This window comes from Cervus elaphus, chromosome X, assembly GCF_910594005.1.
Source record: "Cervus elaphus chromosome X, mCerEla1.1, whole genome shotgun sequence".
NCBI lineage: Eukaryota > Metazoa > Chordata > Mammalia > Artiodactyla > Cervidae > Cervus > Cervus elaphus.
The window spans coordinates 28,262,627-28,278,153 of NC_057848.1; the positions used below are offsets into that span (position 1 = coordinate 28,262,627).

The 15,527-nt window shown below is 43.7% G+C and overlaps 1 protein-coding gene across 1 annotated transcript; it reads left to right on the forward strand.

The window, feature by feature from the left end:
• The first annotated feature begins 5,503 nt into the window (after nucleotides 1–5,503).
• Nucleotides 5,504–15,225, forward strand: LOC122689428 (DNA topoisomerase 1-like). Its single transcript, XM_043895837.1, has 2 exons — nucleotides 5,504–5,520; nucleotides 11,846–15,225. Exons 1-2 carry the CDS (start codon nucleotides 5,504–5,506, stop codon nucleotides 14,022–14,024), a joined length of 2,196 nt encoding a protein of 731 aa, XP_043751772.1. The 3' UTR covers nucleotides 14,025–15,225.
• Nucleotides 15,226–15,527: the final 302 nt, after the last annotated feature.

The following is a 15,527-nucleotide window of genomic DNA, read 5'->3' on the forward strand; positions in this document are numbered from 1 at the left end:
TCAGGGGCTGACCACTCTGAAACAGGAGACTTTTTTTTAACCTTCTTTTGGTTTATGAAAAAAAAATATATGCTCAAGGTAAAAATAAACACATACAACACAGAATGTGTCACCATCTCATCCTCCAGAGAGAAACTCAAGTAGATTCTTTCTACACACATCAGCATAGTAACACCACCCATACACCTCAGTAACTTGTGTTTTACTCAATCCCCGACATCTTTCTATGACAACACACGTGGATCCACCGCTTTCTTCTAACAACACAGGAGGATGGCCTAGAATGTGCCAATCTCCAGATTCTCTTCCATGACAGATAAAACCACAATGGACTTTTCTGTGTACTTCTCTGTGCACACTGTGTGTAAACAGTCCCACAATCTAAGTTTTCAGAACTGGGACAGCTGGATTGAAAGACATATTAAAGTTTACAAGATTCTGTGGGGCTGCCCTCCAGCAAAGGTGCCTTATTTTTTGAGTGATCAACACAAAAAGGTTCTGAAGGAAGGTTTCTGCTGACTTGTGGCCATCTGGTCACTCTTTCTTTTCAACCTTCTACCCGACAAGCTTCAAGGAGGGGAGCGAGCCCCTGGCCAAAACTCCACCCTGTGCTGGTGGCTCATCTGTAAGTCAAAGCCAAATTCTAGGCAAATCCAAGGTTACTCAGCCCAGTCATCACCAGAAGTGAAGGCCAGGGACGCTCTGCTCACATCACCTTCTATCTGAAATAGACACTTCAATGTGATGTCACTTCTGGGTTCTCCAAACACGGAGTCGCAGCAGGTGAGGCCCCCGCACTGGGCCACTTCCCACACCGCCAGGGAGGGGGCAGCAGAAACACAGTGCCAGCATCTGCTGCTGCCACTAGCACTCTTCACCTCTTGCAGGCAAACAAGCTTTAGCACACTGGCCTCATTCAAGTTGCCTGATGCTATGCTGATGGTGCGTTAAGACTGGATACAAGGAGGGAGCAAGGTTTTATCCTCTCTCTCTAGAACCAGCAGTAGCAGAGGCATTTCACTGCTTACATGGAAACATGTAGCATCGGTTTCATTAGAGGCTGCAGTGTCTATGATTGACAGGAATGACAACAGTAACACTGACATCTGCCACCCACCAGGCCCTGTGCCAGGCCCCGTGCCAACCATGTGACCGTGTCTTCTCATCCATTTCCTGTAGCCGCCCCTGGAGCCAAGGGTTATTTGTACTTCACAGGAGGACACTGATGGTCAGAGTCAAATGGTTCCCCAGCTTCCACAAAGCTAATAAACAGCCTGGCTAAAAATCACACAGCAGTGCCTGATTCTACAAGTCACACTATACCATGAATCATGACGATCCCTACACAGACTGTTAGGAAATGTTTACAATTTTTGGTCATTACTGATCAATCACCTGGATGAATTATCTGTTCATTCTCTACATCTTGTCTGAAGTAACTACAGGAAGCTTTGGGCCATTTTCAATTAGAGAAAAGGACCCTGGTTGGCAGGCGGTGATCTGGGCCACCTTTACTTTCTGGGTCCAGAGTATCAGCAGAAGGACCTCAGGGACACAGGGCACAAAGGTGGATGAGGCCAGACTGCTCCATTTCCACAGTCTTCACATGGCCTCTCTCTCTCTGTGTGTTCACATGGCTTTCTTATAAACACACCAGTCATTGGATTATAGTCACTGTAAAACAGTGTGACCTCATCTTAACTAATTATATCTGCAAAACCCTAATTCAAAATTAAGTCATATCCACAGGCTCCAGGGGTTGGGACTTCAACATCTGTTTTGGGGGGACACAATCCAAACCACAGCAACCCTCCACCACCTCCCACTTCACTCTGAACACAAGCCCTCAGCATGTCCCGAGGCCCTACACATTCAGTCCCTGTCAGCCCTCAGGCCCTGTACTGCTGCTCTCTTCTTCACCCACTCTGCTCCAGCCACACTGGTCTCCTCACACTCCCAAACCTCCTTCAAGTCTTCACTCAGTCTCTGCTTCACAATGAAGCCGACCCCAACCACCCGGTTGAAAATGGAAAACCTCTCCTCCCCGTGCTCCCTCTCTTTTCTCCTGCTGCACTTCCAACCAGATTTCTCACCACCTTCCCATAGGCTACCTAGTGTAGTTGTTTTTTTGTTTCTTGACAGTCTCTCCCAGTTGGATTGGAACCTCCATGGGAGAATGGAATGGTGTCCAGCAAAAAATGTTCCTTGAGTTACCAAATAAATAGAACTACTATACAAAATGTAGTAAAATATCTTTGTAAGTTAGGAGTGGGGAAATACTTCCTAAATATTGTTTCAAGCTCATAACAGATTAATATCAAGAATATACCAATATTTTTAATAATCTGCTGATCATCAAGAAGATAACTACAATTCTTAGCTTTGGAAATGAAAAAAGGATACAAATAGGCTAGTTATAGAAGATAAAATCCCCAAAGGTCGCAGGATATGGTAGGAGTTCAGATGGGTGCAGCATGCCAGGGAGCAGCCTGGCACAACTGAATCCAGTAAAGCCTGCACATCCCTGAACTCCAGCAGTTCTGCTCCTGGGAAACTGTGACCAGTCCCCTCAGTGGGGGTGTATGAGGGTGTCCTCACGGTGTCACCTGTAAAGGCGCGAGTCAGAGCCACCTAGACGTTCCACTGACTGTCCTTCTGCCCTAATATCTGACCCTCAGGTGAGTCTGCTCAATTCATGAGTTTCCATTTATGTATGGATGACAGCAGAAGTCAACATGCTAGAGCCTTGCTCGGTACTTTCTTTGGGCTTTCCTCGCACATGTCTGACCAGAATGTCCACACCTACTCTATGTACCCATGTGACTGTGGTTTTGCCTTGACATGGTGTTTCTCCAGGGATGATGGTGAAAATCTATTAATATTTGCTAAATCTACAACTAAAACCATTAACAATGTGTGCTCATGGTTCCCCCTTTGTAGCACCCACAGGAGAACCTGGGACAGAGAGCTCATTTAGTCATCTGTAAGCAACTGCAAGGCTTTACTTCCCACTTGCCTTTCATATAGGATCCTTAGCCCAGCGCCACACTGCCCTTAACATGGAGAAGCTGGCCTGCTCTCTGCTCATCATGTTGACTTTATTTATATATTTTTGTCTGTGCTTAGTGTTTGTTGATGCACATGGCCTTTTTCTAGTTGTTGCCAGGGGCACCTACACTCTAGCTGCTGAGCACAGGCCTCTCATTGTGGTGCCTTCTCTTACTGCAGAACATGGGCTCTAGAGCACAGGCTCAGTAGTTGTGGGACATGGGCTCAGTTGCTCTGTGGCATGTTGGATCTTCCCAGACTAGGCATTGAACCATGTCCTTGCACTGGCAGGTGGATTCCCATTCACTTAAACCCCAGGGAAGTCCTCCTCATGTTTTATCTTGCTCTGTCATGAACTGTAACCACTTCTCTAACCTCTGCTTTCTCCTAAATTAAAAGTATATGTGTGTATGGACTCAATCGTGTCTGACCCTTTGCGACCCATGGACTGGAGCCCACCTGGCTCCTCCGTCCATGGGATTTTCCAGACAAGAATATTGGAGTGGGTTCCCATTTCCTTCTCCAGGGGATCTTGCCCACCCAGGGACTGAACCTGTGTCTGTTGCATTTCTTGTGTTGGCAGGCAGATTCTTTACCACTAGCGCCACCTGTCTTTCGAAAGCCTGAAATAAAGTGTGTGGCTTTATAAATTGGACAACCTGAATCATTTCCTCTACAAGTTTACTGAAACCATCCACTCACACCAGCTGTAAGTCCTTTCCCACTCCTTTCAAAGCGGTCCAGCTAAGCATCTGCAGCCTTTGACACATCCCACTTGACATGTATTTCAACCTAAATATCAGCTTTATTACTGATGAAACTGATTGGGAAGAACGTGGCTTGGACTTCTGAGCCAAGTCAAGTTTCTGACTTCCTCCAGACTGGCTGAGACCTGGGGATGGCTGCCCTCAGGGAAACATGGGCCCTGAGGATTGATCCACCTTTCCAGGCTGCTGCCTCCCATGGTCAGCTTCATTCCCTGTCACACTCTGACATGTGTGCCAGACCCATTTTTTTTCCATACATATTATCTCTCAGATTTGCTTTCTCGTACTGAGTCAGATTATCTGTCACATGCACCCTTTCTGTCATATTCCCGTGTCACTCTATAATGCTTTTTCCATCACATTTATTCTCTCTCACACCCGAATCTCTCCTAGATTCTGACACTCTGTGTGCCACACACTCATGCTGTCATGGTATCTGTGAGAGGGTTAACTTAGGTTGCTAGGGAGACCAAGGCTCTTTAAGGAGGAGGTGAATATGAACATTCTTTGTTTTTCACATTCTTTTTCCTTAGACACGGAGGCGTGGTAGGCAGCAGAATCTCTTGCTCAAGGACATGCTCTTTTGAGCTCTGAATGTATGTTATGGGAGGTCTGGGTAAAACTTCCATGGCCTTGAGCTCTGGGTTAACCCATTTCTTCTGGTTAATATCCTGCAAGTGTCATCCCAGGATGTATGTTACAGAAAAGGGTCTGGGCAAAATTTTCATATCCTTAAGACATTATTTCATCTGTTCTCAGCAGCTAGTAGAAAAGTATATAATGCTCTGCTTAAACTAGAGAATACTGGAGTGGGTTCCTATTTCCTTCTCCCAGGGATCTTCCCCACCCAGGGACTGAACCTGTGTCTGTTGTGTCTCTTGCATTGGCAGGCAGATTCTTTACCATCAGTGCCACCTGTCCTTTGAAAGCCTGCAAGAAAGTGTGTGGCTTTTCAAATTGGACCACCTGAACCATAGGTACTATTTCTGTCCCGTTCTGATATCTATGTCAGAAGCTTTTCCTATCATTATCACTAATAAAATTTCTACTACACAAAGCTCTGAGTGACTGAAATTGTGTCTCTTTGTCTGGGAATTAAATTGTGTCTCTTGGTTCCGGAATTAAATATTCTCCTTTGGAGACCACAAATCTGGTGGCAGCGTTCACCATTCACTGTACACGATAAGTTATCATCTATCATCTTGGGGGCTCGCTACCACTATCACTATCATCTGCATCTTAGTCGCTTCCCATCATACTCTGTCCTTTGAAATTCCTGTCCCAATCATACATCCCCTGTCACACTCACTCAAAACCATTCACCTGTCACCGTGGTAAACTCCCTGAGAAAGTCATTCTATCATACACTGTCTTTCCTTCATACTTATTTCACTCTCTTGTCACACATATTATTTGTCATTGGCATTATCATTTTCCTTTGCAGATCTCACAATTCAGACACAACTTAAGTCCCATGCCTAATGGAGCACTGCAGTCATCAGTTTTGAGAAATGGAGAAGCCAAAATGCACAAGACTTTGAGCCACTGGTGTTGGTGAATGAGAGGGTGTGTGTGATTCGTGTGGAAGAGAGTTGCATACCAACATGGCAATACTGTCTGAAAATTGACTTGATGGATGAACACATGGAGAGCACATGCATGGACTGTAGCAAGTGTGAGCTATCACTATGGATGAAGAGCACAGGTACAGATGTGGAGTAGGCAGAAGGAGGACACTAGTGGGTTGTTTGTCTTGGCCTCTTGCCCTCTACCCCACTGTAGTCTAGTGAACTCCCTTCTACAGCACGGCTATCCTTACAAATGTCCCCCCAGCCTGGCAGTGGGGCCCCTGAGGGAGAGATGTGTCCAGGCCCCCTGCTGGAGTCCTCGTGACCACAGAGCAGGGGACAGACACAGGCAGTAGACCAGGTCTTCGCACATCCTAAAACTGACTGGGACTCAAAATCGACAAAAACTGGGAGGGTGGGAAGGTGGGACAGGGATGCCCCACCCACAGGGAAGGGTCAGCCACTGCTGATGCCTCTCCCCTTCCACTGGGGGTTGGGGAAGGCTGCTGGCCTTGGATTTGGAGGGCCGAGAGGACTCTCCAGCCAGGGAGTAGGGCTCCAGGGCCAGATTGAAGTACAGCCCCTGATGCAGTCACCTCCCGTGGCACCAGTGGTTCCTGGCAGATGTACCCCATGCCCAGGCAGTGCTGCCCCAGCCTCATCGTCACTCCTGGCTGTACCTTGCCTGTTGACTTGACCCCCTTCCAGACCCAGAGGCAGACCAGCACCCAGCAGGCCAACAGAAACAGGGTCACCTCCCAGTTGAGGGCCCCTGGCACCTCCAGCCCTCTGGAGAGCCTCAAGTCTATTCCTGGACAGGGAAAGCCCATAGGCATTGTGCAAGCAGAGGGCAAGAGATTGGGCAGTGTTTAGGGGGGCCCTTCCCTCAGCCCTGGAGTCTAGCCAGTTCCTCCGGTGCTTCTGAGGGGCTCGGGGCATGCCCACAGCCTGGAGTCCTTGCAGTCTGTGTGCCCAGAACCCCAGGAGGCCCTGCCCCATGCCATCCTCAGTGGGCCCAACAGCAGTCCCTGCTTCCCTCCCCAGGTGGGCAGGCACAGCCTGCTCTGCATCCCTGGTCTCAGGACTCCAGGGCTGGATCCCGGTGCACACCCATGTGCATGTACCTTTCTACCGACTGACTGCTGAAGATGATGGCCAGCTCTGAATTTCCATCATTTCCTGTCTCAAGCAGCTTTTCCTGTTGCTTGGGATCAACCAACCAATTACAGGGCACTTTGTGCCCCTGGTTATCCCTAAGCCTAGGCCAAGAAAGAGCACCTAAGATTAACCTAGGCAGTGCATCCTTCCCCAGGGCATTGATTCCTACACTGGTTGCTGATTTATTATGGGGGCCTAACTGTTTGCTTATATTGGCTTTTGGTCACTCTTGGCCCTGCTGTTTTCCTCTGGCTGGAGGAGGAGGGTGTTTCAGTATTTCTTATAGCAAAAAATAAAGCTGAACTATCATTCTGTGTCTGAATATATTTTCGAATACTGCACCTCCACAGTTTGCTGCCTTTTTCCTTGGTTTCAAGGGAAGGTTCTGGGTTTCAGATAGTCTAGTAGTACACTGTAATTGAAGACAACTTAAGAAATGGGAGAAAATTAAAATGTACTATGTCCTGTCATTCAGTATTAATTGCTGTCAGTATTTTGGAACATTTTCTTTGTGGCATTTATATGTAACAATAATTAATTTTTGCAAGTTCAGGATGAACTTTTTCATGAATTATTTTTATTTAACATATAAGCTTTTTCTAAAATTTCTTCAAAAACAAGTACTTGAGTGCATAAAAGAAGTTTCATAATTTAAGAGTTAAACGGTTAATGTTTCCATTTTTCCCTATTAATGATTCAGTGCAATTCTTCTGTATAATCCTCTGCCTGACTGGTTATGTCCTCAAGATAGACTGCAAAGGGTAGAATAACTTAGTTAAAAATTCACTTTTCTATTGCTTTTTTAAAAGTCTATTGGTCTAGAGTAGGTGGTTGCTACTCAAAAGTGTGCCCTCCCACCAAAATTCTAGTTTGCCCACCACCATTTACCAGTAGGTCTGATTCCTCCCAAAGTAAAAATCTTAACTTGCAGAAGGTCAAACAACTCAGAAACACTAGAGCTGTAACTTTATGACCTACTGATCTTGTTTTAGATCAATGTAGAAAAGTTTGGGGACAATTAGTTAAGTCTTTGGGGGAGGATTTAACTCCCACCAATGTTAACTGTTTCCTGCTACCTCACCAAATTTGCTGATAATTTTAGTAGTTCTGTGAGCTACATCATATTATCTACAGATATGATCAAGTTATCCCCTGAAGAAGGGGGAAAGGCTACCCACTCTAGTATTCTTGCCTGGAGAATTACATTGACTGTATAGTCCACGGGGTTGTAAAGAATAGCATTAAAATGTATAAAGCTAGGACACTGAAAGATGAAGTCCCCAGGTGGGTAGGTACCTAATATGCTACTGGAGATCAGTGGAGAAATAACTCCAGAAAGAATGAAGAGAAGGGGCCAAAGCAAAAACAACACCCAGTTGTGGATGTGACTGGGGATGGAAGCAAGGCCCGATGCTGTAAAGAGCAATATTGCATAGGAACCTGGAATGTTAGGTCCATGAATCAAGGCAAATTGGAAGTGGTCAAAAGGAGATGGCAAGAGTGAATGTCAACATTTTAGGAATCAGCGAACTAAAATGAACTGGAATGGGTGAATTTAATGCAGATGACCATTGTATCTACTACCGTGGGCAAGGCTCCCTTAGAAGAAATGGAGTAGCCCTCATAGTCAACAAAAGAGTCCAAAATGCAGTACTTGGATGCAATCTCAAAAATGACAGAATGATCTCTGCTTGTTTCCTAGGCTAACCATTCAGTATCACAGTAATCCAAGTCTATGTCCCGACCACTAATCCTGAAGAAGCTGAATTTGAACGGTTCTATGAAGACCTACAAAACTTTCTAGACCTAACACCCAAAAAAGGTGTCCTTTTCATTATAGGGGACTGGAATGCAAAAATAGGAAGTCAAGAAACACCTGGGGTAACAGGCAAATTTGGCCTTGGAGTACAGAATGAAGCAGGGCAGAGGCTAACAGAGTTTTGCCAAGAGAACACACTTGTCATAACAAACACTCTCTTACAAGAACACAAGAGAAGACTATACACATGAACATCACCAGATGGCCAACATCAAAATCAAATTGATTATATTCTTTGCAGCCAAAGATGGAGACACTCTATTCAGTCGACAAAAACAAGACCGGGAGCTGACTGTGGCTCAGATCATGAACTCCTTATTGCCAAATTCAGACTTAAACTGAAGAAAGTGGGGAAAACCACTAGACCATTCAGGTATGACCTAAATAAAATTCCTTATGATAAAACAGTGGAACTGACAAATAGATTTAAGGGATTAGATCTGATAGAGTGCCTGATAAACTATGGACAGAATTCTGTGACATTGTAGAGGAGACAGGGATCAAGACCATCCCCAAGAAAAGAAATGCAAAAAAGCAAAATGGCTGTCTGAGGAGGCAGTACAAATAGCTGTGAAAAGAAGAGAAGTGAAAAGCAAAGGAGTAAAGGAAAGATATACCCATTTGAATGCAGAGTTCCAAAGAATATCAAGGAGAGATAAGAAAGCCTTCTTCAGTGATCAGTGTGAAGAAATGAGGAAAAAAACAGAATGGGAAAGACTAGAGATCTCTTCAAGAAAATTAGAGATAGCAAGGGAACATTTCATGCAAAGATGGGCTCAATAAAGGAGAGAAATTGGATAATAAGGAGAGAACATGGACCTACCAGAAGCAGATGATATTAAGAAGAGGTGGCAAGAATATATAGAATAACTGTACAAAAAAGATCTTCAAGACTCAGATAATCACGATGGTGTTATCACTCAACTTGAGCCAGACATCCTGGAATGTGAAGTCAAGGGGACCTTAGGAAGCATCACACAGAACAAAGCTAGTGGAGGTGATGGAATTCCAGTTGAGCTATTTCAAATCCTAAAAGATGATGCTGTGCAAGTGATGCACTCAGTATGCCAGCAAATCTGGAAAACTCAACAGTGGCCACAGGACTGGAAAAGGTCAGATTTCATTCCCATCCCAAAGAGAGGCAATGCCAAAAAATGCTTAAGTTACCACACAATTGCAGTCATCTCACATACTACTAAAGTAATGCTCAAAATTCTGCAAACCAGGCTTCAGCAATATGTGAACCGTGAACTTCCAGATGTTCAAGCTGGTTTTAGAAAAGGCAGAGGAACCAGAGATCAAATTGCCAACATCCACTGGATCATTGAAAAAGTAATAAAATTCCAGAAAAACATCTACTTCTGCTTTATTGGCTATGCCAAAGCCTTTGACTGTGTGGATCACAATTAACTGTGGAAAATTCTGAAATAGATGGGAATACCAGAATATTTGACCTGCCTCTTGAAAAATTTGTATGCAGGTCAGGAAGCAATAGTTAGAACTGGACATGGAACAACTGACTGGTTCCAAATCGGGAAAAGAGTACTTCAAGGCTGTATATTGTCACCCTGTTTATTTAACTTAAATGCAGAGTACATCATGAGAAACATTGGGCTGGATGAAGCACAAGCCTGAATCAAGATTGCTGGGACAAATATCAATAACCTCAGATATGCAGATGACACCACCCTTATGGCAGAAAGTGAAGAAGAACTAAAGATCCTCTTGATGAAAGTGAAAGTGGAGAGTGAAAAAGCTGACTTAAAGCTCAGCGTTCAGAAAACTAAGATCATGGCATCTGGTCCCATCACTTCATGCCAAATAAATGGGGAAACAGTGGCAGACTTTATTTCTCGGGGCTCCCAAATCACTGCAGATGGTGACTGCAGCCATGAAATTAAATGACACTTACTCCTTGGAAGGAAAGTTATGACCAACTTAGATAGCATATTAAAAAGCAGAGACATTACTTTGCTGACAAAGGTCCATCTAGTCAAAGCTATGGTTTTTCCAGTAGTCATGTACTGATGTGAGAGTTGGATTATAAAGAAAGTTGAGCACCAAAGAATTGATGCTTTTGAACTGTGGTGATGGAGAAGACTCCTGAGAATTGCTTAGACTGCAAGGAGATCCAACCAGTCCATGCTAAAGGAAATCAGTCCTGAATATTCATTGAAAGGACTGATGCTGAAGCTGAAACTCCAATACTTTGGCCACCTGATGTGAAGGGCTGATTCATTTGAAAAGGCCCTGATGCTGGGAAAGAATGAGGGCAGGAGGAGAAGGGGATGGCAGAGGATGAGCTGGTTGGATGGCATCACTGATTCAATGGACATGAGTTTGGGTAAACTCCAGGAGTTGGTGATGGATAAGGAGGCCTCTTGGACAATTCTGAAATGACTGAACTAAACCGAGATGATCAGGTTATCTGCAGATAAGGTGTGCTCACTCAGTTGTGTTAGACTCTATATAACCCCAAGGATTATAGCCTTCCTGGCTCCTCTGTCCATGGAATTTTCCAAGTAAGAATACTCGAGTGGGTTGCCATTTTTACCTCCAGGGCATCTTCCTGACCTAGGGATCAAGCTTGTGTTCCCTGCATTGGCAGGCGGATTCTTTACCACTGTGCCACCTGGGAAGTGGTGCAGTGTTAAAATTGAAAGAAAGTAAATGTGCATCTTCACTGATTAAAGGTTCAGTAAATCAGAGTAAGCACATCCTTTGTTGACTCAGGGGTAAAGAACCCACTTGCTGATGCAGAAAACTCGGGTTCCATCTCTGATTCTGGAAGATCCCCTGGAGTAGGTAATGGCAATCCACTCCAGTATTCTTGCCTGGGAATCCCATGGACAGGATTCTGGTGAGCTACAATCCATAGTGTTGTGGGGTAGAACACAACTGAGCAACTAAACAACAAAGCAATAAAAGAAATCATACACGTTGATAATCCGTGTGAGGATATGATACATTCCTGTTCTTAAGAGTATGTTCACACCATGTGATTGTGGGTATTACTTTTGACATTTAAAAAATTTGACTGTGTGGGTCTTAGTTGCAGCATGCAAGATCTTCAGTGAAGCATGTGGGCTCTTATTTATTAGTTGCAGCATGTGGCATCTAGTTGGCTCACCAGGAATTTAACCTGGGCCCCCTGCACTGGGAGTGTGGAGTCTTAACCACTGGACCACCAGGGAAGTCCCTGACATAAGTATTTTCTTTATTTTGGAAAATAAATAGTCTGCACTATTAGATTAATGGGCTTTCCGGGTGGCACAATGCTAAAGAGTCTGCCTGCTCAGGCAGGAGATGAAAGAGATGCAGGTTCTGTCCCTGGGTGGAGAAGATCCCTTGGAGAAGGAAATGGCAACCCGCTCCAGTATTCATGCCTGGAAAATTCCATGGACAGAGGAGCCTGCTGGGCTATAGTCTATGGGGTCTCAAAGAGTTGAAAATGACTGAGTGACTGAGTATGCACGCACTGTTAGGTTAAGAAATAATCTTTCGCACAGCAACAGTGAACATAAAGATTCTGAAAAGAAACACAAAGAGAAGGAGAAAACCAAACACAAAGATGGAAGTTCAGAGAAGCATAAAGACAAACACAAAGACAGAGACAAGGAAAAACGAAAGGAAGAAAAGATTAAAGCTTCTGGGGATGCAAAAATAAAAAAGGAGAAGGAAAATGGCTTTTCTAGTCCACCACGGATTAAAGATGAACCTGAAGATGATGGCTATTTTGCTCCTCCTAAAGAGGATATAAAGCCATTAAAGAGACCTCGGGATGAGGATGATGCTGATTATAAACCTCAGAAAATTAAAACAGAAGATAACAAGAAAGAGAAGAAACGAAAACTAGAGGAAGAAGAGGATGGTAAATTGAAAAAAACCAAGAATAAGGATAAAGATAAAGATAAAAAAGTTCCTGAGCCAGATAGCGAGAAAAAGAAGCCGAAGAAGGAAGAGGAGCAGAAATGGAAATGGTGGGAAGAAGAACGCTATCCTGAAGGCATCAAATGGAAATTCCTAGAACATAAAGGCCCTGTATTCGCTCCACCATATGAACCTCTTCCAGAGAACGTCAAGTTTTACTATGATGGTAAAGTCATGAAGCTGAGCCCCAAAGCGGAAGAAGTAGCTACGTTCTTTGCAAAAATGCTCGACCATGAATATACTACTAAGGAAATATTTAGGAAAAATTTCTTTAAAGACTGGAGAAAGGAAATGACCAATGAAGAGAAGAATATTATCACCAGCCTCAGCAAATGTGATTTTACCCAGATGAGCCAGTATTTCAAAGCCCAGACAGAAGCTCGGAAACAGATGAGCAAGGAAGAGAAACTGAAAATCAAAGAGGAGAATGAAAAATTACTGAAAGAATATGGCTTTTGTGTTATGGATAACCACAGAGAGAGGATCGCCAACTTCAAGATAGAACCTCCTGGGCTCTTCCGTGGCCGCGGCAACCACCCCAAGATGGGCATGCTGAAGAGACGAATCATGCCTGAGGATATAATCATCAACTGTAGCAAAGATGCCAAGGTTCCTTCTCCTCCTCCAGGTCATAAGTGGAAAGAGGTCCGACATGATAACAAGGTTACTTGGCTAGTCTCCTGGACAGAGAACATCCAAGGTTCTATTAAATACATCATGCTAAACCCCAGCTCACGAATCAAGGGTGAGAAAGACTGGCAGAAATATGAGACTGCTCGGAGGCTGAAGAAGTGTGTGGACAAGATCCGGAACCAGTATAGGGAAGACTGGAAGTCCAAAGAGATGAAAGTCCGGCAGAGAGCTGTAGCCCTGTACTTCATCGATAAGCTTGCTCTGCGAGCAGGCAATGAGAAGGAGGAAGGAGAAACAGCGGACACTGTAGGTTGCTGCTCGCTTCGTGTGGAGCACATCAATCTGCACCCAGAGTTGGATGGTCAGGAATACGTGGTGGAGTTTGACTTCCTGGGAAAGGACTCAATCAGATACTATAACAAAGTCCCCGTTGAGAAACGAGTTTTTAAGAACTTACAACTATTTATGGAAAACAAACAGCCTGAGGATGATCTTTTTGATAGACTCAATACTGGTATTCTAAATAAACATCTTCAGGATCTCATGGAGGGCTTGACAGCCAAGGTGTTCCGTACATACAATGCCTCCATCACGCTACAGCAGCAGCTAAAGGAACTCACAGCTCCTGATGAGAACATCCCCGCAAAGATACTGTCTTATAACCGTGCCAACCGAGCTGTTGCAATTCTTTGTAACCATCAGAGGGCTCCACCAAAAACCTTTGAGAAGTCCATGATGAACTTGCAGTCTAAGATTGATGCGAAGAAGGAGCAGCTAGCAGATGCCCGGAGAGACCTGAAAAGTGCTAAGGCTGATGCTAAAGTCCTGAAGGATGCAAAGACCAAGAAGGTTGTAGAGTCAAAGAAGAAGGCTGTCCAGAGACTGGAGGAGCAGCTCATGAAGCTTGAAGTTCAGGCCACAGACCGAGAGGAGAATAAACAGATTGCTTTGGGAACCTCCAAACTCAATTATTTGGACCCAAGGATCACCGTGGCTTGGTGCAAGAAGTGGGGGGTCCCCATTGAGAAAATTTACAACAAAACCCAGCGGGAGAAGTTTGCCTGGGCCATCGACATGGCTGACGAGGACTACGAGTTCTAGCCAGTCTTGAGGGGCAAGAGTTCTGTGAAAAGGAACAGTGTGGTTTGGGAAAGATGGATAAACTGTGAGCCTCGCTTGCCCTCACACCTGAGGGAGAGAGGCAGCAAGTCTTAACCAACATCTTTGAGAAAAGATATTATAAGGGAGAGCTGAGCCAGTTGTCCTATGGACAACTTATTTAAAAATATTTCAGATATCAAAATTCTAGCTGTATGATTTGTTTTGAATTTTGTTTTTATTTTCAAGGGGTCAAGTGGATGGGAATTTGTCAAGAGTTCTGCCAGGCAAATTCACTGTTTCACTGAAACATTTGGATTCTCTTAGCTACTGTATACGAAGTCTGATTATATTGGTGCGTTTTTACAGTTAGGGTTTTGCAATAACTTCTATATTTTAATAGAAATGAATTCCTAAACTCCCCTGTTCCCCATTTCAGGAATTTAAAATTAAGTAGAACAAAAACCCAACGCACCTGTTAGAGTTGTCACTATCTATTGTCATGGGAATCAATTTTCATTAAACTTGAAGCAGTCGTGACATCGGCAGTGTTTTGGTTCAGACACCTGTTCACAGAAAAGCATGATGGGAAAATATTTCCTGACTTGAGTGTTCCTTTTTAAATGTGAATTTTTATTTCTTTTTAATTATTTTAAAATATTTAAACCTTTTTCTTGATCTTAAAGATCGTGTAGATTGGGGCTGGGGAGGGATGAGGGGTGAGCGAGTCTAAGGATAATAAATAATCAGTGACTGAAACCATTTTCCCATCATCCTTTGTTCTGAGCATTCTCTATGCCCTTTCAGATACCCATCTTTTTCATTTAAAACCCCAGTCTTTCACTTGAAAGATTTTATTGTATAAAAGTTCCACAGGTAAAAAATTTAGAGGAAAATGAGTATTTGGTCCAAAAAAAAAAAAAGGAAAAATAATCAAGATTTTAGGGCTTTTATTTTTTCTTTTGTAATTGTGTAAAAAATGGGAAAAAAAAAACCACATAAAAAGCAGAATTTTAATGTGAAGACATTTTTTGCTATAATCATTAGTTTTAGAGGCATTGTTAGTTTAGCGTGTGTGCAGAGTCCATTTCCCACATCTTTCTTCAAGTATCTTCTATTTTTATCATGAATTCCCTTTTAATCAACTGTAGGTTATTTAAAATAAATTCCTACAACTTAACGGAAAAAAAAAAAAAAGAAATAATCTTTCCAGTCTTTTTCCTTTAAACATTGGAATTTGATTATGAATTTGATGAAAAGTCTATACCACTGTCGAGGACTTGTATGGGTTTTGTAACCCAGTGTCCATTTTCCTTCTCTTTGTACTGATATACTGTCACTCTGGAAAATTGCCGCTTTCCTTTTCTCTAGGCCATTGTGATTCTGAGAGAGTTGACTTCACATTTGATTCCAGAAGTGTGCCTGTGGCTCAGGCCTGGTCATTGGAGGACCACTTTCCTCCAGTTGTGGTGATATCAACCAACCAGTGACATTTTGGTTCTCTAG